At 37.3% G+C, this 27,252-nt stretch overlaps 1 protein-coding gene and 1 long non-coding RNA gene across 2 annotated transcripts in view; one reads left to right on the top strand and one right to left on the bottom strand.

Annotated features, from left to right (window-relative positions):
- TMEM156 (transmembrane protein 156) overlaps positions 1–14,563 on the bottom strand; it is a 25,272-nt gene extending 10,709 nt beyond the window's left edge. Inside the window, exons 1-5 of the mRNA XM_057371653.1 lie at positions 14,453–14,563; positions 9,989–10,270; positions 8,236–8,481; positions 6,047–6,154; positions 2,843–2,944 (exon numbers count right to left, since the gene is read on the bottom strand). Of these exons, the coding sequence (XP_057227636.1) occupies positions 2,843–2,944; positions 6,047–6,154; positions 8,236–8,481; positions 9,989–10,270; positions 14,453–14,552 (838 nt within the window). The 5' untranslated portion in view covers positions 14,553–14,563. The remainder of the gene's footprint in view (positions 1–2,842; positions 2,945–6,046; positions 6,155–8,235; positions 8,482–9,988; positions 10,271–14,452) is intronic.
- A 2,708-nt stretch (positions 14,564–17,271) lies between these two features.
- Positions 17,272–26,892, top strand: LOC130576760 (uncharacterized). The gene is made up of 3 exons (XR_008965707.1): positions 17,272–17,496; positions 20,263–20,354; positions 26,228–26,892. It is a non-coding gene; the product is annotated as an uncharacterized LOC130576760 (long non-coding RNA).
- The last annotated feature ends 360 nt before the right edge of the window (positions 26,893–27,252 follow it).

Genomic DNA, 27,252 nt, shown 5'->3' with positions numbered 1-27,252 from the left:
TCCATAATGTAGCATGCAGTTTGCACACACTGGCCTGTTCCCAACAAGTAATTTTGTTCTGTGTCCCCATGATTATATTTTTTTTTTAGTATACAGCTATATGAGAATAACTACACTTAATCAGTTACAAGTAGTGGAAGAGGTACCAAAGTGGTTTAGGGGAAATGGGCTAAGGAAGGGCAGTAACAGCAGGGTGAGTATAACCTTCTTCTGTTTATCTGCATCTGAGACTGATTTAAGCAGTAAGCTGCAAATGACAATTGAACAGTTGCTATCTGACTTCTTTAAAACACTGTGGGGAACACYTTCTAGTCCTTTGAATTGCCATTATTAATTTATTAAGCTGTTCTAAAACCTCTTCTACTGCCTCTTCAATTTAAGAAAGTGCTTCAAAGAAATTCTTGCAATAAAAGTGTCTATGTGGGAATCTCACTAAGGCTCTCTGAGGTAAGTGCAAAGCAAGGAAGTGACTTCAAGGTGTTATTTTATATGTGTTATTACTATCAAGTTTTATTTGATGAAAATGCTTTGTGTCTGGAAATGCAAATCAGCCACTTAAAGGAGTACTTACTTCTTGCACTAAAAAAAAAAAAGTACCCTCTCTTCTTTCCCTTGTCTTGTGGCTGCATTTAAGGGCAATATTTTTTGTCAGTTCATACTATGCAAGGAATTGTAATTATACATAAATGCAATGGCAAGACCAGATCCAAAGCCTAGAAATGAGCTTTTTACAATTCAATCTAGTGTATTCTTTTTTGGTTTAACAGCACAGACAATGTTCAGTCAACATTTATGACCAGAATTCTACAAAGCTCCCCTCTCCTTACTRTATGTGCTTAATCCTTTGTAGTACTGGGAATTTGGAAGGTTGTAAATTTAATCCTTCCCTARAGAATATTCTACACATTTTCCCCCCTTTCCTCTGGTCATTGGACTTAATGATAATGATTCATATGTATAAAGCCACTAACAGTTACACAAAACTAACATCCATGCTGTAAATTACCTTTTTGTAGGACCACAGTGACATTAAGCTAGTAATTTTCTGAGCTTCCTAGGAATTCACTCCTGTTCTCAAAGTATAGGCTTCCCTCTTTTTCTTCCCTTATAATTTCTTAACTTCAAATAACCTTTTAGTAGTACCTATACATCTTTTCATCCATAYGATATACTGTCACATCCTCTCACATACTCATTACTGTATTTCCAGCATGATTGTGATTGTATTGTCTTCAGTGGATCTCGATTTTTTTTTCAAGATTGCAAGCTATGCTCTAATTATAGCGAAAATATTGTCAAGTAGCTATTTATAATCTGTTATCACAGTAGCAAATCCTAAGCTTAGCAACTGTGAAAAGAATAAACTCTTCATATGGATTTGATTCCACTTTAAATTACATTGGTATAAACTGTGAAATTGATTGGATTGACTGAAATTACAGTAYGTGAAACCAAGGAATTTTATATTAAAATTAATCCCATTAGAGCAATTCATGCAACTAAGCATCTTTCTGGGTTACATGGATCAATTGTAGTGGGAGGCACTTAGAAGTGAGAATGAGAGACCTATAGGGGATTCCTCTTCTCTTCAGTTAAATCTAGTAAAACCAGATTTGAATTTCCATAAGACTCCATCAACAAAAATGCCTTGGATATACAACGTTAAAAATGTCATTGTGAACATGCTGATAAAACAGATATGATATTAGTGAAACTATTCAAGACAATAGATGTCAGAAAAGTAATTCCTTTCCTGAAGAATGAAAATAACAAGATCATAAATATATCTCAGAGGTAGCCAGTGCTTTAAGRGCAGGGAGCATAAATTGTACTCACAGGAGAGTTCAGACAAAGAGCTATTCACTCTTTCCTAGGTAAAATTGAAATGCCATGAATTACTGAGTTGTAGACATAAATTATTGAGTCTTCTCTTACTCCTGAAGAGCTAGCAAGATAAAAAGCGAAATACTTACACCTAATCAAATTTAAAACCTTTTTTTTTTTTCATTTGCTGCCTTTGTATTTGTTTTGAAGGGAGGTTARTTTGCCATTCAGAGCTATTATTCTATATGTTCATGTTAATATTTTCATAGATATAGCTCCCTTCACAAAACCAGAACCCATTAAATTTATTAAAGCATTTCACTCTTTGAGAAATGTCAGTAACACTCACAGCTACAGATGGTAATTGCCCCTTACACAGAGGTTTGTTGCCAAATCTGTATTTCTGAATCCAAACTTTGAGTTTAGCCAGGCCATTTATCTGTGCTAAACATACTGCACTCTCAGCAGACACAAATTTTCTACCCATCTAAAACTCAAAAATTACATTTTGTGGGATTTTCACCCTAGAAATAGGCTATGAAGTGCCAGCAAAACCTTTTTTTTTTTTTTTTTTTTGAGTCCTACTACAGTCATCCATTCTATGCTTTGGAAGCAGATCCTATCAAGAGTCACAAACACATAGAGCRTGCAAACACATGTGTACATCTCTATATACTTTTCATACACACACAAAGCACTCAGCTGCTAAACCTCAAAACTGTCACACAACATGATCAAAAATTAAAAAACTCAACATCATTAATGCAGCACACTGGGAAGACTGGGAGAAGCATTCCCACATGATGTATGTGAGTCATCTTATAGTTTGGTTGTCCAAATTATTTCTTTATAATTAAAAAGTGTTTCCTTAACATAAGCCAGATCATATTTGTTTAGCACCAAGGTAGCTCTGAAAAGAACCTGAAGCATCTCTTTAGAGAAAGGTCTTAAAAGGTGCTTCTTGACCCCCTCAGGCCTCAAGATTTGTTAAATTTTATTTTACTTYGATATTACTTACCAGGAAAAGGATGAATTTGAGTAGCAGATACAGTTCTTGCATATCTGGATTCATTGCTTCTTAGAATAGTAGCAACCGATGTTGCTACTCTGTGTTTATAATCTGTTTTAAACAAAATGTGTTAGCATCAGCCCTGATTAGAAGGAAAGCTTGTAAGGCCCTTATTCTTAAACTGTTGAACACCTTGGAAAGTGTTCCAAAAACCAGGAAGGTATGTGAATAAGGCGATGAGGAAAACCAAGGGCGGGATGATTTGTATTTTCYTGAATGRAATTTTCTAGAYGTTCCATTCGRGGTTGTCCCTTTCAAATTATTCCTTGCCTTTTTCTRTACCATGTACCCTGAACAAATTTTGGAAGGACATAAAAAAAGTACAAGCTTCAGCACAAGTTTCAATTCACACTGCTGACMGTGGAATAGCAAGAATGGAGTGTACTGGCATTCTAGGAAGCTGASAGGTTCCTTTGCAAGTGTGTGGTGTTCATCTTGGGAAGCAGACTTTGAGAGCAAGCTCCACACCACTGGCAAAGACAGAGCTGGACTGAGCACCTCTGGCTATTCCTCAGCACCCAGATCATAAACTCTCAGTCTTTCCATCCTTCTGCTGCTCTCTAAATACTGTGCTCTAAGTGGGTTTATTGCAGATGGTTGTGCAGCTGTTATGGTTAGCCCTGTTCAACAGTGACTGCAGTCAGCTTCTGGTGATTGGCTTGCTGCAATTCTATGTAACAGAATTTAGTTTTATCTTTTTCCTTTGAGAACATTAAGAAATTCACTAAATTAAAATTATTTAGGTCATGATTTTTTTAATGAAAAGCCAGTGGGGATCTAAAGCACTGAAGCCCCAAGCATACACTGTAGCAGCTAATACACTGTACCAGCTCTGGAAGTTTTCATGAGACAAGAGTAGAAAGGAAAAAGCAAAACAATTAATTTCTAGTTTASGGCCTTTGTCATGGATTGATTGTAACCTCCACCAAGTTTATTTGGATAGTTTATTTTGTGCACCTATGAAATTAGCTTTAATGATCCAGGGAGTCTCAGAGTCTGCCTAGCAGAATGTCTTGCAAGGTCTCAAGGGGAAATTAATAATTCCATATTTCTTAACAGCTTTCAGTGGTGCTCAGAAAATAATAATAATAAAAAAAAACCTACTAACTGAATTATGGCTGGAAAAATTCATAAGAGCTGTTTTAGGAACATATTAATGTTCCGTTCTGTTCTTTGAGCGCCACTGAAAAAAATAAGTGTGTAGACTTGTAGTTAAAGGTATTATTATACTATATACATATAACCCTTGAAWGTGATTTTTATGTGCTTGTCTTTTTATCAGTAACATATTAATGTGGTTATGATGTTATGTATTATAAATTTAACTCATAAAACCACTTTTCCTCAATTAACAGGAAACCTATGATTGAAGCAAGTAAGTAATTAGAAGCCTCAAAAGGGCATGTTTTCCTCTTTGCTYGTGTTCATGATTCTGAAAAACCTAAATTTAATAAAGAACTGATGTTTAAGAATAAAGGTAGTAAATCATTAACCATCACACTTACAGTTATGTATTAAAAATAGTATGTTATGACTCAAAGCATAGAAAATCAAAAATATGACATTTATAAGTAGTTTTCAAATTACAAATAAAAGTCCTTTAAATTAGAACACTTRATGGCCCACTTATAAAGTCCTAATTTACACTTTGTGGGTTTTTTATACACATAAAATAGGTCTCAGAATTTGGTTTTAGCAGTAAGTAAAATATTATGTATTTTAAGCAAGATAATCTGGTAAAGAGTTCCTTTCATTGAGGGGGSTACAAACTTGACATCACAAGCAACCATCTTGCTTAGTCATTAAAATATATGCATAAAGTATTTATATTATGAAAAAAAAAATCACAGAAACATTTTGTGTGTGGGCACTCTTCTTCCTTCTGTYCAGTTATGGCTAAAGCTAGACTCCTATTCCTTTTTCATCACAAAACTGCCTGTGCATGCAGTAAGGATGATCRGGGGAATGGATATGGCTTATCATTTGTTTTATTACCCCTGTGACCAGGGTCTCCTTTCAGCACCTCTGAACTACAGAGGGAAYGGACATGTGCCTGGGAATAGCAGTTAAAGGCCAGTTGTCTGGAGGAATTCTGCCCACTCAGGGCTGACTCACACAGAAAGTTTCTGGAAACTGCTGTGAAAAGCACCTAAGAGCTATTCCCTCAGGTAATAGCTTACTCAATATTCTTTTCACAGTGATGAAAGGGAGTGTGCTTCTGGTACCACTTGCCTCTGACTTGGGAAGAAAAACAAGGACCAGAAGCTGACAAGGAATCAATTTTTCGCACTTATTTTGTGCAAATGACTTTACCTCAATTGCTCAAAAATCTCAAGCTCAGGGTAYTCCTGTACTTTTATTCTTGTTTTATTCACTGTATATTGCTAGAAAAAATACTGCAAATCTGATTTCAGCCTGTATCCCAAGTGAATTACATAGGAAGAGCCTGTCTTGGCTGAAGCAATACTCTAGAAACAGTTGTTTCAGTCTCTGAACTAAGGGGAAGTTCTCATAGCAAAGTTCTAATCACTTGGAATAGTCAATAGTGATGGCTCAGAAATCACAGAAGTTTTTTCTTTGCCAAAATAAGTACAAGGAGAAGAAATGCTATCTGGACTTAATTCAGCTCTGGAGTAAAAAAGGTACAGCTTGGCTGCCCTGCATAGGATAACACCACCAGTTTTTAGAACAGACAGATGAGTGTATATCTCTTCGTATCTATCCTGTAATTTTTCATGACTGTCACCTAAAAAATTATCTTCAGGAGGGAAAGGTATTTTCAATTCACTTYTACTGGTCATTGGCATTTCTGCTTAAAAGCTTCCACAAGGTTTTACAGTAATTGTTTCATCTGCTGAAATCAGTGTGAAACCAGAAGTTCGTATCAGTAACCCACCAAGCATCTGTCAAAAAAAACCACATTTAATTTGTCATAAACAAGCTTGGATTTGTTTGGATTTGCACAATTCAGAGTGAAATGTGATATTACCAATCACCTGAGCAAATSAGTCAGTCTCCAAGAAGCTTTCACCATTTGCAAATCAAAATATCGTCTGATCTACAGCAATAATCAACAGTTTTGTTTTCATAAATTAATACATTTTTACTTGCATAGAAATTTAAATTCATGCAGATTCACTTTTCATTACTTACAGTTTTGTTTATTTTCTTGGACTATTTTGTAGATGACCATTGAAATAGTAAACACAAAAACTACTGGRATCATAGTGAGCCAAGTGATCTTCATCATACACATTGGATCTGTCCATAAAATGTAGAAGAGAGAAAATTAAACAACCAATCACTGACAGTGAAAAGCAGAACATTCCATCTTGATAGGTTTTTGGATMATGCTTATCCCCACAGATAAACATAAAACAAAATTTTAAAAAAAGGCATTATGCCTTTTTTCATTCAGCTTTCTCTGGGTTTTGATGTCAGGTTTCCCATCTAGATTTTAGCTTAATTTCCACCTGTRTTTACCTCCCCAAAGCTAACATAGTTACAGATGGCTAAGCGAATGAAAACTTTTCAACTCAGCCAATGAAAATGCTTCAAAGATCAGCATTTATATTTGAGGTAGAACAAGGGTAATCCATCTCCCCTCTGTCTGGATAGAGCATGGAAGGAATTTGTCAGCTGTCCAACATTGGCCTGGACTGGCATTCTTAACCTCCTGGTACATCTTCATATACGAGGGAAGGCAGGATTCTACATATAGKTATTTTCTTATTAAAAGAAGTGAGGAAATTCCACCAACAGGAGCCCTTTGGGGAGTTCCTTTAACTAAAGTTGCTTTGGGGGAGAACTGCATGGGATGGATGCCGGAGGGAGACTGCTCTTTCAGACAGCAACTGCAGGAATGCACCTGCATCTGCATTCCACAGGGAATTGGGTAAAGAACTATTACAAGCCAGGACTATATACAATAAAGAATCAATGTGGGGAACTTTTCTCTCTGGTTGTTTGCRTGGTCTTTCAAACCTCTTTGGCAGCTGCATGTTAATACATAGMTTAGCATTGTGAAATAACTGTTTTGAAAAACAGCCATGTTACTGTGACTCATAAAAATCAAATTACAGACTGTAGCCAAACCACTGTTTTCCTTTCCTTGACTTAGAACTGTGTAATTAGACCTACACTGACTTCCCTTGTATCTTCTCCATTGAGAACTTATGAGGTAAATGCCAACAACCCCATGGCTTATCCTTCCTAATTTAGAACCATAAATGTTTTTTATACAGAAACCCAGGCTCTTTTAAACAGAGCGCTATACCCCATCTTGTAGTGCCTTGTAGTGACTTGAGTATCAACCTTGATCAGTAAAAGCCCTGAGCAACTCTTTAGCTTTGTTTTGGAATAAAGAGAAAAAAAAAAAAGATGCGTTGTTTATTTTCATTGCTAATTTGAGATAACTACTACCCAGGTAAATCAATATTAGCAAAGGGTGGTTAGCTCATAGTATTGACACAAGTTAGCAGGGCAAGTTACAAACTATGTTCCTCTTTTGGCTAGACACACTTAGTTTAAAAAAAAAATAAAATAAAAAAAAATAGTCCTAAAATGCCCTTTCAGCTCTAGGATTTTTTCTGGACTTATTTAACATATGTTAAGCCAGGTCGAAAAAACATGTTTCTTTCCAGCAAAGGTACAGCATATAATGCAGTTGCCAGGCAAAACCAAATAAATGTAATAATTCAGCAGTTTCCAAATGGTAAGTGTTGCATATAGACAGGAGAGAAGCCCTGACCATTGTCAGGCAATCAGACAAAAAACTCCTGCAGCACGAAGAGAAATACAAAAACCTGAAGGTTGTCSTCTGGGAAAACTAAGCTTAGTTCAGCTGAAAATTTATCTTTTAAGCATATTGCARTGAGGCCATATAGTAGGATATTGCAGTACAATGTTAAGAGTGGTCAAATCTATCTATCTCCTAGTTCTTCTATCACTGTAGTTAACAGSGATTTTTAAATTTATCTCCAAAACAACAGGGCTATGTCATTATTAGGAAAGGGAAGATTGTATTTCCAGGTTTTGTCACATGTAATTTGTGAGTCTATTGCTCCTAAGCAAAAAACAATGTATAGACATTTACTTTGCTGTATTTCTTCTAGGAAAAAAAAGGCCACAGCTAAACCTGCTTTAAATACCTATAAAAATCATCTGTTGTCAACTAAAGGTTTTTCTTAACTTAGGGATGTTCAAAGTTGTATTCTCTTCTTGTGAAATATTTAAATATGTTCAAATGGTTGCTGAAAGCAGAGAACTACCTACTGGATATTTTTTGCAAGATTATATTGTCYCTGGTTTGATTTCCATTCTGACTCTCCTTTGTAACTTACATTCCATGTAGGACTTCAGTTGCAGTGARATATTTATACAGTCATTTTGGTCTTCCATCATTGCCACTAGACAAGAATKATTTAGTTGTTCTGCTGCATTTCCTCCTCTGATGATAGAATTGTTGATGTGGATTTCCATCAGGTAGTAAGTGTTATGGTCCACTTCTTTCTTGGAAACAGTAGTGGAATTAAAATACTTATAAAAATAAGTAACATCTTCTGTTTTCACTYCAAGTGAGCCTTTTGCTTTTGGAAATAAAAGTGAAAACAAAACTATTATACAAGTGGTAGGCCAAGAGTCAACTCTCAAAAAACCCAGTGCGTTCTCTGTCTCATTTGCAAAAAMATACAGGTTTCTACATCACTGACTATGAAAAAAGGTGGATAAATGCACACTCTGTAAAGTTACTCTGAAAAAATCTGAACAGCATTATCTACACAAGATTCATTTTCCATGCAAATTATAGCATTTTTTCTTTATCAGCTTTTCGGTATTCTGTTGTTTTTGTTGTCAGTTGACAAAGGCAACAGGCAAAAATCAGGCCATGAAAAAGAACCCAAGTAAAAGCCATATGATGATAGAGACATGAAGTGTGCATGTAGTCTATCTGCTATCAGTTGCAGGATGTCCTTGCTTCACTTCAAACCACACAAGCTGCAAGACTTGTGCTGTGTTTACAAGAAACATAAACTTTGAGACATTGTGAAAATGTTTGAATTGTACAGGTATAACTGAGAACAGAGTTTGTCCACATAAAACTTTCTTTTTTCGTACTTTTTAAGACAGCTATTTTGTAATAATAAAAATATGCAGTTGGAAAATAACTGAATTTCTTATATTCAGGACTCAGCCTATTGCYCCTTTTGCTGACAATGTTAGGAAGAGGTATCCTCTTCCCCAAAGATTTCCAGTTATTTGCAAGTGTATATGGCACAGAAGAATTATGCTGCTACTGCTCTGAAAAGATGTGGGAGTTGCTAACTCTCCTCTGCATTGCTGTGCCATCCTTTATTCAGTGGTGCTTTCTATAAAACATGTAAGGCCATTTCTGATACTGTGGGTAACGTAGACTACAAACCAAAAAAGGGTTTTTCTTACATAGCTTCCCTCAGAATAGTTACCAACTGAATTAGTTCTTCAGACACTTGCTCACCACCTGTYTTCATAATACCAGCAATCTACATGTAGAGTTCCACAATGGCATTTTTAAATTCTTTTTAAAAGAAAAATCAGCTTGAAACATTGTGAGAAAGTACAACTCCTTAGCAATAAATTAAGTTCTGTTGAAAATTTAGCAAGATTAAAAGAACAAAGATGGTGTTATAAAAGTGAGCATAAAAGCCAGATGGCAGAGGCCAGATTTGTAACGGAAATATTCCAGGTGGCTGCTGGATAAGGCTCTCTTCTCACAGCACCCTCTTTCCAGACCAGTACAAAGCCCCATGATAATCGGGATAATGACCTAACAGCCCCCTCCCCATTTTACCCAAAATCCTCAAACAAAAGAAATCAGCATTTTGCTACCTACATGTTTCACTGACAGCCAGGAATGAATGCCACTGAAAATCTGGCAAAAATAYGCATTTTCTAGCCATGCAAAGACAAGTTAAAAACCCCCACTGTTCACAGATTTGCAAAGACCATGGAGAACCAGGAGCACATTATAATTTTCTTTTAAGCACCAAATAAAAGCACATCTTTTATTTTTTAATTAGCTACATCAAAATTAAGTATTTCTCTTGTTCTACTTACTTTTTTTAGCTATTGACCCTGATCCTTGATGATCAACATTCACATCCCTCTTCGATTCACACTCTGTCTGTTTAGTATGGGACTCTTGTTCCCTCCTGGACGACTGGGAAATACATTGACTATTTTGGAAATTGGAATTATTTACAATGACCTTCAGCAKAATAGTCTGGTTTTCTGTTCTTCGTTGCAGTGATCTTTTGTAAGAATTGTTAAAAGTACAAAGTGGAAAAGTGATGTTATTTGACGAACAAGTATCCATGCATGACACAATTACAGTGTTCACTGTAAAAGAAAGAGTACTATATTAGCAAGAGAGTAATATAGGACACATGGACAATATGTACTAAGAAGCATCATGTAGTGGATATTCCAACCTTCTTATGATGAAATGCACCTTCTTTTCTTGAGGATTTTGACAGGATGTTGAATGCATCATCTGTAAGAGATAGTAAGCACAGTCTTCYCACAACCTAGAGGCTGAATTTTATTTGCTGAATTGTATGAAAACTCTTGTAATAGTAACTGGAATTTGTGATAGTATCTAGTCACATTCCTGTTTCAAAGCTTCTCCAATCTGACTGTTCTTCAGAAAAAGAGAAAGAGCATGTTTGCTTCTTCAAAAGARGAGAAAGCATGTTAATGCTGTTGAATCCTCCAGCCACACCCTTCACATTCTCTTATATTCAGTCAAAAAATATGAATTTATATTATGACCATTGGGTTTGGTATTCATAGTCAAATTTCAGTATCAAAGTACTATAGCTGAAGTACATTAATGCAGTCCTGGCAAGCAGCAAAAGTCGGTAGTTCTAAATGAGTGTGACATGTCCTYCACATTACAGTAGGGCTTTGTCACGCAAAATTTTCCTTGTGCTAACTTTGAATTACTTTTTCAGCTTTAAAAAAAAATCAAGAATAAAAACACTTGTGCGACCCCACCCAACATGAAATATGTATTTATGAATAACCACTTCCCAGAGCTGATGCAGCACTAACCTATGGTTTTGTAGCTATATTTCCAATTCTAGTCATACCCTTACATCTCTGTAAAGGGAAAATTTTGTATTTAACTCCCGTTATGAAAAACTGGAGCAATGTGTTCATAAATCCTTATGCATAGAGAGAAAAATACAGCCTTTAGTTGCTCCCGTGCTCAGCTGCAATCTGACAGCTTTAACAGACCACCTGTGTTCACTGAGCAGCAGGCTGACCTCAGAAACAGTCAGGGATTCCAGACAGGATGCAGAAATAATATCCAAACTCCAGTGCTAAAGTCAGTTATCTTCCCTTTACTAACACCACATCAGAGAGTCATAAACTCCTTATAAAACATTAAAAAAAATTGAAATGTAAAACATGCAAGTAAGAAAAAGTTAATTTTGATATAAAAACGAAAAATAACAGACAAAATTTAGGACTTGATCTTTCTGTGAGGCAAGCCAAAGTATTTTCCTCTATATGCTTACAATCTCATCCATACAATAGGGCATGGAGATGGCTTCTGAGATCAAATTCTTCCACCTGAAAGAGGCATTTTGTGTAGAACTTGTCTGTGGAGATTAGCCAGAAGCAAAAATGGAATGTTCACTCTCTTCTCATGGCAAGCCATGACATCGAGGCAACCAGTCTACAACCACTGCTATAGCTTTCAAGGGCAACTAATCATAATTCCCTAACATATCCTTTTCACCAAGATCTCTGTACAGAGACTTAGGAATCCACTGGAGTATGACAGCCCTCTATGTTCAGCACTGGGAAGTCCATTTTGAACTTTACAAAGTTAGGCTAAAGGCGAAACAGGCTCCAGAGCTGCCTGTGAGCCATCCTGCAGGTATGTAAAAGGCATGTTATCTGTGTGAATGTTGTCAAGTTAGGGAGGGTGCTTACCATCCTCTTGAAATATCTCTGCTGAGAAAGCCAATCAAATTACAATCTAGCATAAACAAGCTTTCTTTTTCCATGTCTCAGGACTGTGGCCTTTCTGAGGAGGGCTGCAACAACACTATAYTTTCCCAGTGGATTACATGGCAGACAAGAGAGCCATACCATTCCCATGAGGTTTGCTCCATACTGCAGGACTGGGAAGCACCCTCCCAAATGTAAACATCACTCTAGAAATGTGGAAAGGGTTTTGTGAAACCTGAATGCAGGCAGCCAGAATAATGAAGAGGATTGCTGAGATGAAACAATGCAAAGTAAYTCTAGAAAATATTTTTATATTCAAAAACCTGCAACCACATGCTTAATGTTAGGAAGTTCTGTGAATATTAAATTCTTCTATTAAACCTCTATTTACAGGGTTTTTCGTGTCAAATCCAATTCCATTAAAATTAAATTTCTCCCAGGGAAGATCAAAATTTGTAAAAAACTTGCTTGTGATAAGAAAATCACAAACATTTAACTTTGCATGGACTTGASTCTTTTTCATTTGATCTATAATACTCTATTTTGAATCAGAGCAGCAGTATACAGTTGCATTTTTTATCACTTCCTTATGGAAGCTGTAGTCACCCCATAAAATTKTAGAGATACAAGACCTACAGTACAAGTTGGGGACTACACAACTGATAGATTAAAGGAGATATGCTCCATCAAGTAGCAGGACCCAAGGGATAGGACTGGGATTGAAAGCATCAGATTCCAAAAGGACAACCTCCTACTCTAAATCAGTGTAATTTAAAGGTTCAATGACTCGTAACCAAATAAATGAGTTGCTTTACAAATATAAGGGAGACATTTCACTTTTGATAATGCTGAACTGTACTCTTTTGAAAAAAAAAAAATGTAAAGGCTTGTTTTTTGCAAATTGATTCCCCCCTAAATTGCTGTTTAATGAGAAATTTTCATTTTTATTCCCTCTCCAGAATGGAAGTAAATGCTGGAACTTCCCCTGGGATAGGACATCCAGGAATTAGGAGCTTTCTGCCATTCATTTAGGAATGGCTCACAGAGGAAAATCCAGTGATTACATTTCACATGTCAAAGATTTCCAACAACTCTGTCTTCTGAAGCCTCATGGTGTAATCAATTTGAAACATCTACAAAAAATCCTATGCAATTTAGGTTTGTCACAAAATCTGAAATAAAACCAGTTTTCAACAGAAGATTTTTGATGAACCAGAGAGCCACAATCCTTAGGGATTTTGAATAAATCATTCAACATATTTACTTTCTAATGTAATTCAGACATCATTACACAGTTTGTCRTATAGCCATTTAGTTTTTAAAACATCCAAAATGCAGCAATAATTCTAATTTTCCAAATATAAATCTGTGCTGCTCCAACTATAATTCTATTCTGCTCATATACTTTCCAATCTTATTTTAGACATGCTGTGATTAAGACAGAATTGCAGTGATCACACTATTTCAGCCTAAAGCATTGCCAATAAAAGCAATATAGAAAAAATCATCATGAAAAAATGCAATTACTCTTTGATGTTTGACACTAAGGCTAATGTTTTCTTCTGGTAAYAGTCATGCAATTGTTTATTTACATAATCTGTGCTAGAAATACTTTGTTTACTTCTGCATGGAGGTAAAACATTAATTATTCCAACATCTTAAACTGATTTATCAATGTTATGATATTCAAAACTTATAACAGTTTACCAAGTTTGGTCATTTGTAAACTATAAAAATCTATACATTATATTCTAATTACTGACATGTCCATTCTTCATGGATAATGAAAAAAAAATGTAAGTAATCTAATCTGTTACTAATTTTGATACTAATTTGTTTTAAATTATGCTTCATAAAGAAATTATGATGCCTGAGAATACACTTTCTGTCAAAGGGATGCTTTTTATGATTTATTTATTCAAAAGCTTTCTTAGGAATGGATGTGCAAAACAGTTTTAAAATTAATTTACTCATGGATTTTTTAAAAAGCACTGAATACATAATTTGCATATATGTGCACTTTGCATTTGTCCTAAATCCAATGTCAGCCTTTAGGATCTACTAGGAAAGAAGTATTTGGCATTTATGCTACAAGATTTGCTTTACTCAGCTACACCAATTCTGCTCTACTTTTTGTCAGATTGCCACCAAAGCATATCTCTGTCACAGACAGCATCTCATGACCAGATAGTAATTGCACAAAGTTTCACAGCATTTAAGTACAAAAACTTCTAAAAAGTTATTCTTGAAGACATGAGCACCTGTTATAAAAGAACATAAGCACTTTTTCTTCATGATAAAGGCAGTAAAAATACTCTTGCATGGAAATAGTTACCAAAAAATTTGCARTGTATGTAAATGAATGACAAACTCCTTTATAATTATGACATATAATTAACTTCATTGGTTAAATCTAACAAAAGGAGTCTATAGCCTTTACCAAGTCCACCACGTGTGGAGCGCAGAATCCTAATCATTGCTTTTAGTAAGGCATACGCCAACTTTTCAATTGCAGACTTCAGAATAAATAAAAGGTTATTTTAAAAGCTGATCACTCACCTTCATGTGTTTTGAAAAATTCAGGTAAACACAAAATAAACATGGTAATTATTCCTAGTGCTAATCTGAAGACTACTGGTTTTCTCAAAAAGAAGCACATGTCACTGAAGGACTCCCATCTAGCAGTGGTGGTAACTTCCTTCCTGGTTTAGCTTTTAACTTAGACATTATGCAAAATAACATTTATTCATTTCCTTTTCTTCTAATGACTTTCCTTTTTACTTCTCATGACATTAAGCTGCAGAAAGCCACATTCTATTCTTGCATTGGCTTAAATGAGGATGATTCATTTGAATAYGCTGAAGATAAAATTCATGTACCACAATGAAAATAAGAGAAAAAATTAAGAGAAACTAATTTGTATGTGGTAATTTTGCTTTAAGAACCCCCTTATAACCACTTCCACACACCTTTTAAACAGTAAATTAATTATCTTTGGGAAGAAATCTTGTTCTCATTTGGCCAGGAAGATTTTTTTAAAAATGAGTCAGACCCTCATTATAAAAATTAGTCAGAACCACATGAGTCACTTATGGGGATTTTATTGTTTTATTTATATACATTTGCATGGGGCTAGGTGGAAGACAATGTTATGTAATAGAGAATCTTTCAGACTTTATTAGACTACTAATTTGATCATTACCATCTAAAGTTTTTGAYCTGGCAATAAGTGATATACAAAGTACAATGAACTGCAGATGAGTTGTTCATACTATCAATGCTGCTGTACGTTTAAAAGATGACAGATGTGTTGCCAATCTGTCAAGTGTCTTCAGTGTGCATTTTATTATTCTTTACACYACAAAAAGACTGGATACAGCAGTTGCTATTTCTATACATCATAGTCACATTTTTTCAGCTACACTTTCCAAGTAGAAGTGAAGTATGTAATTTTGACAACCACCATGATATTCTATAAATTCTTCTTATAGGTGAGACAGCAAAGAACATTTCTGAAATGTTCTGAATAAAAGTACTCTGAATAATGCATATGTAAAAACAAACAACTTGACTCAAATATAGAGTATATACAGCACAAAGGATTTAATTAATTCAGAAAGCTGTCTTCTGATGTATTTTTCCCACAACCCATTAAATATTGAGTATTATTCAAATGAAGCAATACTGTTGAAATTAAAATAAGAATTCCCCTGTAAACTTGAAATGCTCTTCTTATCATCTAGTTATCTCAGAAGATGAGTAAGGTAAGTGGAAGAAAATACAGTATTCATTCCACAGAAAGAGTCCTAATGAAGCTGTAGTGAATATAAATTTATTAATATGATATTTTAAATGTAGCACTTTTATGCAATGAAAGCAATGAAATCAGAGCAAAATGAACTCTGATTATTTTGACAGTACAGTATAATRGAAGCAATGGGATACAAAAAATCACAGGCATGCATTTTAAAAGTAGAACACTATGCAATTTATATGTCACCCATTAGCAAATTACTTCTACTTTGGTTTTGCTAATTTGCATTGCCCTTTAAGTATCTTTTGGATCAGTTACTTATATTTTCCTSTTTTCAGGGTTGTGTGGTGTTCACCCATCCTATCTGCGCAGAAGTAATGGAGAAAATACTGGAAAACAGCAGGAGGTTTCTTCAAGTACTATGTGTATCTGTGTCTTTCTGATACAGACTGTCACTGCTGATCATAATGCTCAGCAGTGATATTGCCCTATGTGATCCCGGCCAAGCTCAGGCTGATACAGAATTGGCCTGTGGAATAAGTTGGGCTTCAGAGTCTACAGAAAGTGGCTTCCAAGAACTCTGCAGAAAGAAGATGGGWAATATCTATTTTAGGGCTATTGTGGTGTCAGATTTTAGTTTAGTTTCTGCATTCAGAGTGCCCATATATGATCTGTCTGCTCATTCCCCAGGGACACCATAAGCATTAGATGCTGCTACCCTATTCTGACCTCTTCAGACACTGCTACCTACTGGGCAGTTCACTCTGTATGTGTGTGTGTGWGAGAGAGAACAGGCTGAATCACAAGTGAGTGGCCTGGCCACACACAGACCTCCTGGAAAACGTGAGAACATGAGCTTTCTTTCCTGGACACAAGCTTCCCTCCACTTAGCTAGGAATTYTTACACAGGTGGAACAACTAGCATCTTCGAAAATCTTATCCTTCAGTCCAATTTAGTCAAAACTGGCTCAGGCATTTAATGCCAGCTGKGATGAGAACTGTCAGGTGAAGCGCACAGCTGCCCAGGCCACATTTCTGAGCAGAATGAGGCACAAGAAGCTCTGTGTACCTCCTTACTGCATCAAACCTGCACTGCCATGCCTCAGCTATGGCCTCCTCTACCCTTAAATCAGTTTTAGCAGTTGGAGGTGCATCTGGCTGTCACACAGTCTATTAATTTGGAAAATTATTCAGCCTTTGGATGGCAGYGGTCACTGGTAAAACACTGTGACGAGGGCAGGAAACGCTGCGTGTGTTTGCACATGAGGCCGTTAGGACCGGCTGTCTCAGCATGGAGTACGGGCTCCTGAGAGGAGGCTTAAAGCTGCGGTGTGTATTACCACAKGTTTATTTCTCTTAAATGGGACAGCGGGCAGCTACGGAAGTGTCTGGCTCCGTGCTTTGAAAGACAGGCAAGGACACGCAGGGACAGGATCAGGTGCCTCTTCTGCCGCTTCTCCTGCCCCGTCGCCAGGGTGCGCGCGGAGCGAGCGGCGCCTTAGCCTGAGGGGAGCGGCCCCGGCTCCGCCCCGCCACACGCGGCACGCGCCGCTCCCGCCCCGGGCAGGGGGCGGGGCCTTGGGCTGTGGGCGTGTCCCGCTCTGGCCCCGCCCCTCTCCGGGCTGCCCGAGAGCAGGGAGGGGCCGGAGCGGGGCCGCGGGGACGCGASAGCGGCGGGCGGGATCGCCCAGTGCCCGCGGCTCCCGGCGGAGCGGGAACGCTGGCGGCCGCCGSGCGGGGCGGGAGGAGAGGGCGCGGGAGGGGACGGGAGAGGGTGCGGGGGCCTTCCTTGCGATTTTTTTCTTTCTCCGCCCCCTCCCAGCCGCGCCCCCTTCCCGGACCGTGAGAGGTGAGAAGGGCGGTCGGGGCTCGGCAGCGAGGGGAGGGGGCCGCGGCTGCTGCGAGGGGGAGGAGAAAGCGAGGAGGAGGAGGAGGAGGAGGAGGGCGAGGGCCGGCGCCTTCGAGGGGTGGGGGCGGGTTCGCCCTCACCGCCGGCGGGCTCACTCTTGCCGGCCGGCTGCGGAGAGCGGCTGTGGCCGCCGCCCCGGGAGGCGCCGGGGGGGCCGGTGTCCGGCCCGGTGGAAGCCGCTGCGCTCGGCGGGGAAGTGCCGGCGCTCGCCCGAGGGGGGCGGGGGCGGCGGGGCGGGACACGGCGCGGGGTCCAGTCTCGCCGAGACGGGCAGCCCCTGTGGCCGGCTCCGTTCCGAGCGGAGACCTGGTAAAAGTGCACTAACACGCTCTGGGGTGCCTGCCCCTGTGTTTCTTAACCTTTACTATCACAGTATGAAATAGCAGAAAACAATTTTTTATTTGAGACTGGTCGAAGACATTAGAGCAGCCACTGACTGCCAACTCACTGCATGGGGAGCGGCRTTATTACACGGGGAACAAAAAGAAGTATGTGTTGAACATCAAACAGCTGCTGATTATATATATTACTGGTTTATGTTTTTTCTTAAAGCGTTTTTGTGGCTTCGGGCTTTGAGCTCGGGCTGGTTGAGCTGTGTGAGCAGCGGGGCAGCCCAGCTGAATCCCAGCCATCCGAGGCCCGTGGTCGGCTCTTTGGGCAATAATGTCAGAACGTAAAGAGAAAGCTTGGCTTTGTTCCTAATGATGAAATTACATGAACCAAATACAGTCATCACACTCTCTGAAGAAAAAAATATCGCTCAGGTCCTCTATGAGCCTGAGCAGGAATAAAAATTTGAACTCATGGTATTGTTGGTGTAGCTTTTCTATCTAGACAAAGTCTATGTATTGTAGGGGTGGATCATTTTTAATTRCAGATCACACGATGTATTTTCATGAGCAGTTCATCAGTTTTTCCAGGAGTAATCCAATCATCTCTCATAAAGGTATTTTTGCCTGGGAATTTCCAGAGGCATATGTGGATTAATATTACCAAAAAAATAGAAGAACAAGAGTACCTTGTTCTTGAACTTTGTAGGTACATTCCTCATAGGCCAGATTGTGCTCCCGTTTTACGTTTTTCCCATTTGCCCCATACTGAACACTGCTAGGGGCCACAAAGCAGGATAAGACCAAAATAATAATAATCATCATMATAATAATCATAATCATCATCCTAATACAAGTCAAATAGTGTTTTCGTCTGCCATGTTCTGTCACCTTCTTTGAACCATCCATCCCTCAGTCATGTCCTCTGGATGGACAGGTCCGCTACCAAAGGCAGCATGTTTACACCATGGCAGTGGACTAACCCATTGTGTTTCACAGAAATGAAACACAAAAAACACAAATGAAACTTTAAAAAAGAAAAGAATTTGAGTGAAGATGGAAGAACATCTTCCATTAGACCATTATGGTCAAACAGGAATTGCCAGCTGTTACTAACAATCACAATTCATATTGGTTGCCTTGTTCCAACTCTCAGGACTGCAGTATGACCCATGCTTTTAAAAAGGTTAKTCTTTGTTTATGTTGATGTCCTGTGGTTTTGTTGATATGGTTCAGTGTTTCATGGTGTGGTAAAGATTACTTAATTGGACATAGCAATGTCTATTGCTATATAGACCCAATAACGACAGTTTATATAGCTCTTAAGAAATTATAATACGATTTTACATTTCCCTTACAAAATTCTCACAGTTTCCTCTTTCCATTGCTTTGCTTTTCCTTACAGCAGTAGAAAAATGCAGTAATTCCAAACCTGATTATCCACAGTTTGCTTTTTTTCATAAGAACAAAATCTTTCATTCAAAGTTACCAGCAAGGCAATGCTGACACATACTTTATTTGGCTGTGTGGCCTTTAAAATCAGTCATATGGGAGACATAAGGTTATGTTCTCCAGATGCGAGAATGAAGTGGGTTTACCATGCAGAAACCTGGAAGGTTCTTGTAGCTATTAAGAGAGATGAGACCTTGAGAGTCAAATATTAAGTATCACATTATGCATGCAGGTATCATGTAAGGCTACTTCCTTTCACTTTAGAGTGCATATAGTAATTTGTTTGGTGCGAGGCCAAAAGGAGGTGCATACTATTTCAGCAGGCTGGATTTTTTGATTAGAGTCTGATTTCGATGAGMAAGTTTTTAGTGGCTTGTAAATAGATAAGGGTTGAGAACCACTGTAACAGTAGGAGTGAATTTTTATAGAGCTGCTCCATTTAGAGAAGCATGTTTAACTGTGATACTTGGCTTTATTCACCAATACAGTTGGTGTTATTCTTTGGCAAAAGTGTTCAGCTTAAGTGCTTCATGTGGCAGATCAATTCTTCACTGCTTTTCTCTTCATGAAAGGAAACCAAAGACAGGGGTGACAGTGGACTAAGATTAATTTTTTTTTTTAAGAGATACTGTCTCCGTAACCTAGTGTTTCTTGAGAAACATCTTGTATTCACATTTTATATTAATTTTCCTGCTTTTTTGGGAGTCTTTGTTGATGGGTATGTAACTGGATGTTATGGAAGAAACTAAGATGACAGTTGTGCAGTGGCACACTTTTATCTCTTCATATTAGCAAGTGTAGAAATCACAACACAAATTGAAAGAAATTCTATCTGAACAGAGTAAGGAATCTGCTTTTGATTTTATTCCTTGATTTTCCCCCCAGTTGATGGTTCTTGCTTGTATTGTTATTTTTTTGCTTCTAGATTTTTTCTGCTACCTCAGTTTTTTTGGAAACAGGAATATAAATGGAACTACCTGATTCTTTGAACAAGTAGAGATGATTCCAGTGTTTTAGGTAAGTATTGTATTTACTCAATTCRTAACATGCCGCAGGGAATGTGATTTTAGCCCACATGGGTACAGAGTTTTCCTTAAACTTAAATTTCATCCTTTCTTTTGTTATATTGCACATCTTGCAAGGGCTTCTTTCTGGCAAGTGTGCATAAGCAGGAATGACTTCGCTTTTGTGGGYTTCATGTGCTAGTGTTTGGACCATTTTTATGTGATTTCATCACTTCTGTTCTTTATTAAAGCATACTTTATAGAAGACTGTCAGCATTACTGTAAAGTTCAATTTTGATCTTTTCAAAATGCATGAGAAGCCTTTGAGTCTTAATCATTATAGGAAAAACAGGAAAATTGATACTGAGTGTTAGAGAAAATACTGCTCTGTAGAAATTCTTATGAATAAAGGCCCACCAAACGTACAATCAAATCTCATTATTTCAGTAATACTRACTGGCTTTCACTTTATTTCATTCTTTTAGCAGGAAGATAGTAAGACTTCTAAGCAAAAGTAATTTTCAAAGGGAATAGCTTTGACATTTGCACAAAGCAAAAGGATAAAAGAATGTTGAAAACTTGAATACATACAAGAATCTAGCTTTATCTGAACTCTAKAAAGTAAAATACTGCTGAAAAATTAGTTCTAAGGATGACAAAAGCAATCCAATTAATTTAGAAGCACTAGGTTTTACTGAAGTGAAAAAAACTGCTTTCTTGACAGTGAGATTTCTCTGCTTTGGGAATGTTGATAAAAAAGCACATTCCTTTAGAATTTACTCATTTGATACAAATAGAGAAGATAGATGGTCTTTCTCCCTGTTTGTATCATGATCAGTCCCATTGTTTCCCTCCTCAGTCAATCCAAATCCTTACTGGTATCTTCTACCCTAGATTACATCAACACTTTCCTGAGCTTTAAAAATTGTTAGAACTGAAAAGAAATTTCCTCAGAAATTACTTTGTGAACTGACTTTGTGTTTTCACTGCTTTACAGTAGTTCAAAATGTGGTAGCACCACCTACCAAAATGGCCAACCTCCTCCACGTTGTCAGAATTTTTAGACTTGACTTTCATCCTTTCTGCAGTGGTCATTTGAAACAAATCCCAAAATGTACTCCAAAGAGAAGGAACTGAAAAGGTTAGTCAGTATGGGATAGATCTTTATCCCCAGCTTACTGCAAGGTAGAATACATTATCAAGCAGGGCTGATGATTATTGATTATGTTTTATGGACTTTGCTGGCATTTTTTCCATAGGACAAATTTCTTTAAAGTTCAGTATTGATTTCAGTCTGTTGAGAGGAATACTTTGCCAGTTAATAACCTCTTCTGGAAATTCTAAGCAAAACTGATTTTAAAAATCATGATGTCTTCCATAACAATAAGATAGACTCAAAAGAAAAAAAATTTAGTAGTTTGGATTCTTCCAACAGCATCCATCAGATTTTCAGAGTTAATGGAAAACTGTTTATAAAATTGTACAGAATGTTTTTGTAAAACAGCGAAATTTAAGGTAGAGTGAGTACTGGCTTAATTTCTTTGAAAATGTGTGTGCATAGACTTGTCTCACTACCTTAGCTGATGCTTTTGTCAAAATAGCAAAYATACATTGTATTGACTCTGTTGAAAAGAACTTAGTAAGGGACAATGATATAATCTGTCTAGAACAGATTTGAGTTGGAAGAGTTGGGTGGAAGTAGTATCATTCACTACAATTAAAAAAGTTTACACCATTCTTGGACTCAACAAAAACTTGTTAAAATCAGACTGAAGTATGGCCTTAAAACAGATTAAATATTCACAGGACCCRGCTGTGTCATATGATACATATTCATAGTGTAGAGTAAGACAAGACTCAAGTCCATAGAAATTTACTAACCTGAACTGTAAAGAATACAAATAGTCATATGGCTGAATTAGCAAATTAGTTAAAAGTTTACAAGTATGTGGTGCGGATATGTAGGAGAAGCTCATGGGAAGATGAGATTTTTATCAGTGGTTTTGATGATTTTTGATGATTGCATTGTTTGCAAGCAAGTTCTTACCTGTTACCAGAGTGGACTTTGATTTGCTTTATGTTGATTTTTGCACAAATAAGCTGTTACACTGACAGTTGCTGAGAGACACTGTATAACTGTTATTTGTTAGATCCTTATGCATTTGTCTGGTAGGTATTCTAAAATGTATTATAATATTCTAAAATAAATACTTTTGAATATTAAATGATCACTTTGTCCTTGCCAAAGTTTACATCTTGCTCTTTTACATGCAGTACAGGAAAATATATTTTTGGATGTAAATGTAATCACAAGCTTTTKTATTCAAACAATAATGAGAGAATTAAGTAGGTAGGGCATTTCATAATGTTATCATAACTTGATGTCTTGGCAAGATCTTCACCAAGCACCATAGCATTTTAAACTTGGAAGTATTTTYCAAGGAAATAAAAGCAATTAACTAAAGTTAGTCTATGAGTTGATAAACATGTGGGCAGATTAAGTGATAAGTAATAGAGCTTCACTTTGTACCTCCTCTCACTCCCTGTTAATATTTGTAATTTACAAATACAAACTGAAGTTGCACCTTTGCATGAGAAGCTGATGGTTCAACCAAAGGGCAATTGTACTTAAACCAGATAAAGTGGTAGTTTAATTAAATATTCAAACATCATTGTTTGAAAACATGTAAGCTCAATGAATGAAAAATTCTGAAATGAAAAATTAAGGAAAATTTTTTTCAAAATACTTAATGCTAAGTGAAGAATTTTTAGAACTTTGAGCTAGTGGAGAAAATAGATGGACAAATGATTACAGACCATACAAATCTGAGGAAATCTATGTGCATGAATACAACACACAGTTTTGTTTTCCTCTTAACAAATGGCCAGAGTTGAGATGAGAGAATGGAAAAAACCCAYATGATAAGCATATAATTAACGTTTTTTATTGATTATACTTTCTCCTTCTGACAGTTTAGCAATCTGGATTCAAGACTTTTCCCTTTTCTGAGCATGCTACTTCAGTAGCGGACCTCGTGCCCCTGGGTGTGCCCTTTGTTCTTCCTGGCACTTTCTTTCTATTGCTCATGTCTAGTTTTTACTGTCTGTGCAGAACAGGAAACATTTAAGGATTCTTTCAAAAACAGGGGTAAGGCAACTAAGATGGAATCAATATGCTGTTTAGGATAGTTGAACAGTTAACTCTGCAAGTACTTCAGTAATTTAAAGCTTTAATAGGTGGTTAGATTTCTGCCTTTGTTGCCTCKGTCCTTAACTCATTTTAGTTTTACACAGTCATGGAAGGGTAGGAGCTCAGAGCTGTGTTTGAACAATCAGTCAGCTACTGTGTTGATTTCTGTTCTACTGTGTTTGTAAATCCTGGGCTTAGGCAATATGTAGCCACCCAGGATAAAGCAATTGTGTGTACTCATAAGAAAAAGATAGGCAGCTTGTGAGTCTGTAAATTCCCCGGGCAAGTTGGGTTTATGTCTTGTGGTTTAGTCAGTTCCTCACTAATAACATTTCTGTCTACTTGSCAATTTCAGTCAAACTCTGACAGAACTGAGCCCTGGTTGTGTTTAAATTCCTGAAAGGTTTTGAAAATATAGGTAGGTAAAAGGAAGGCCAAATAAGTGATATTACTTGACCTGCCAGCTGATGAGCATATTGGTTCTTGGTCTGAATATGACAGAGTTTGCTTGTCCTGTCTGTTCTGGTACTTAGTAGGGGGGGTTTGCATGCATGTGGGATAAGGGMGACTACGTGAGATGTCGTACAGAACTGTAGTTATTATCAGAAGAACCTGTAAAATAAATAATAGTGGGGAATCTGAGATTACTTTCACACAAAACTGTTGAGATAAAGAACCTAAGAAACCAGTTTTCTGATTATGGTTAGGAATACATGGTGTCTTGATGCATAGCTTAACCTGAGATTTAATAGTATCCAAGTGTAGAATTAAGAGATATTTTTCCTTATGTGCCTCAGATTTATACTGTTTGAAGCAATGTKGATCCAGGCAGAGGACTAGTTTTGTTCTAGATTGAAGAGGGTAGTTAAATATACTGTGGTTTGTTCTGCTTTTTTTTTTTCCTAATAATACTTCATTGAGCCAAAATCACTAGTAAAATCAATGGGAGCCTTTAATTACTATSTCCAATTTAATCATCTTGCTTTTATAATATTGTAACATGAAAAATCTATCAAGTTATAATGCTTATAATAAAAGCAAGTAATACAAGGCATTTTATTGTGTATGTATAAACCTATATGTATAATCCTAATTAAAAATCTCTGGGACCACTTGATTATGAATACTGCTCTCTGGTATTGATCTCTCATTTCAGTGCTTTGTTTCCAAGTATAGCTACTGCTATAAATGTCACTTTTTATGGAGAAATACAGTAGAAGAGTTGGGTTTTCTACTGTACAAGATAATACCTTCTAGTAATGATTGGGGGTTCCCAGCTGACCTGCTGGTGGGGCAAGTCCAGAGTCGGGCCACCAAGCTGATCAGAGGGATGGAGTACTTCTTTAATGAGGAAAGGCTAAGGGAACTGAGCTTGTTCAACCTAGAGAAGAGAAGGCTTTGGGGTGACCTATTTGTGGGTCTTTCAGTACCTGAAGAGAGCCTACAAGAAAGATGGTGAGAGACTTTTATGAGGGAATGTAGTGGTACAATTAGGGGGGATAGCTTTAAAATGGAAGAGACTAGGTTTAGATTAAATATTAGGAAGAAATCATTTRCTGTGAGGGTGGTGAAGTGCTGGAACAAGTTGCCCAGAGAAGCTGTGAATGCCCGCTCCCTGGAAGTGTTCAAAGCCAGGTTGATGGGGGGGCTCTGAGCAACCTGGTCTCRTGGACAGTGTCCTTGCCCATGGCAAGGAGGTTGAAACAAGATGAACTTCAAGGTCCCATCCAAACAAGCCTTTCTATAATTCTCCAGTTCTGCATCTGTCAGCTACTAGTCTAATTATAAACAGGATTACTTGTTGATTTGTCTCACTAGTCCTTAATTACAATATGCTCTTTTAAAAATCTTTACTATAATACCTGTATTTCATAAGAAATCAAAATAATTTTTGTGTGGCATTTCTTGCATAGTCATTGCTTCATCTCTGTTCACTGAACTGTATTAGGAGCAATCATCATTGCTAACCTGAATTGGAAGAATGCTGTTCTGTACCATACCATTGTATTAAAGTCTATCATATTCATTCAGAGTTGGCATAGAAAATCTAAATATCATACTGGAGGGGTGAGAACATGTGCGCACACATTATCCTTTTGATAACGTTCTAATGAAATGCTTCTAAAGTATTTCTTTAAAAAGTAAGGCTCTTTTTCCTTTTTTTATATGTATAAAAATATTCTAATTAACATCTCATTAATATGAGAATAACCTATTATGGAGCATAATTCCCATTCAGTAGTGTGAAACACTTGTGTTTAATTSCTCACCTCCTGTACACGTAATTACCATAGCTGGCAGTCATCTGCTTTACTTGTAAGAGCCATAACTACAAACTGGCAGTCTATCAAAGTATTTTCTTTTTTATCTATCTGTCTAACCTTGACCTTACCAAAATGGTTTATTTCTATCCAGACATTACTCTTAAGGCTCTAATGGCATGAAGGCACTTAATCAATGTGAGTGCATGAATAGAATTAGGATGCTCATTTGATATATTATGTTGCTGTCATGTGACTTGTGTGATAAATGCAGATTGTTTTTGAGGAAAATAATTTTTTACTTGTCACAGCAACCATTCCTGCAAAGCTGGGCTATGGAAAGGACATGAATAAGTCTATGGAATAAGTAGATGATGGTCAACTAGGTATTTGATTTCTTTTTTTCCACCTTACAAACTGATCGATRTTTCACAGAATCACAGAATGATTGAGATTGGAAAGAATCTCCGGAGGTCATTTGGTCCACCTTCTCCCCTACTCAAGTGGGGTCACAAAGAGCAAGCTGCCCAGGACCATGTCCAGACAGCTTTTGAATATCTCCAAGGATATAGATCCCACAGCCTTCCTGGGCAACCTGTAGTTGGTCATCCTCACAGTGAACATGTATTTCCTCATGTTTAAGTGTTGTGTTTTAGTTGTTGCCTATTGACTCTTCTCTTGTCATTGGACGTACCTGAAAACCTTGGCTCCATTTTTTTTKAATCTTCCTTTCAGATATTCATGCACATTGATGAGACCCCCCCGAGGTGTCTTTTGGTGTTAAATGATTCCTTTAGAATGCTCATCTGTGTCTTGAAATATTTTGCTTCAGTAGCTGTGGCATTGCATAGCTTGACATTTAAATACAGTGTAAACTTTTCGCCCACAGACCYCTGTGCATTTCCCTTAGGAGTTTGTGTAGTCTGGCATGGAGCACTATGTTTCATTATCTAATCACTTGCAGATCTGCTTCTTCACTGTTTTTTTTTACTGTGTCATAACCTGGTGGATTTTTCATGGTGCCTAATGTAGAACTGTGAATACTTGTAATTTTTTACCAAATAAACATCCACGCTGTTGTTGACAATGGTGGTAGTGTTGTCCTTTACCTATTTTTCTGTGAATGTTTGAGGAAATCTGAATACTTCATGGTGAAATAACACTGCTACTGCCTTGGAAAAATGTAAAAATATTGTCTTTAGTTTGCCAGCAGATTTGCCTATGAAAGAAAACCATCTCCTTGTTATTTTGTTTTGATTTGCTGCAGCCTTTCAATCTGTCCTCTACTGTTTTTTTTAACTTTATTAGGCAATACCTTCTTAAACTGATTCTGAAGAATGGCTTTGTTTTCAATAGACTTCTTTAAATGTCTGCAGAACCATGTTTTTGTCACCACTCTTCCTTAACAATGACATTTCTAAAGGAGATTATTTGTGCAGGACTATTACTGTCTCTAGATT

This window comes from Malurus melanocephalus, unplaced genomic scaffold (genome assembly GCF_030028575.1).
Source record: "Malurus melanocephalus ecotype Western Australia unplaced genomic scaffold, MMel_1.1 scaffold_151, whole genome shotgun sequence".
Taxonomy (NCBI): domain Eukaryota; kingdom Metazoa; phylum Chordata; class Aves; order Passeriformes; family Maluridae; genus Malurus; species Malurus melanocephalus.
This window is presented reverse-complemented; position numbering and strand designations above follow the sequence as displayed.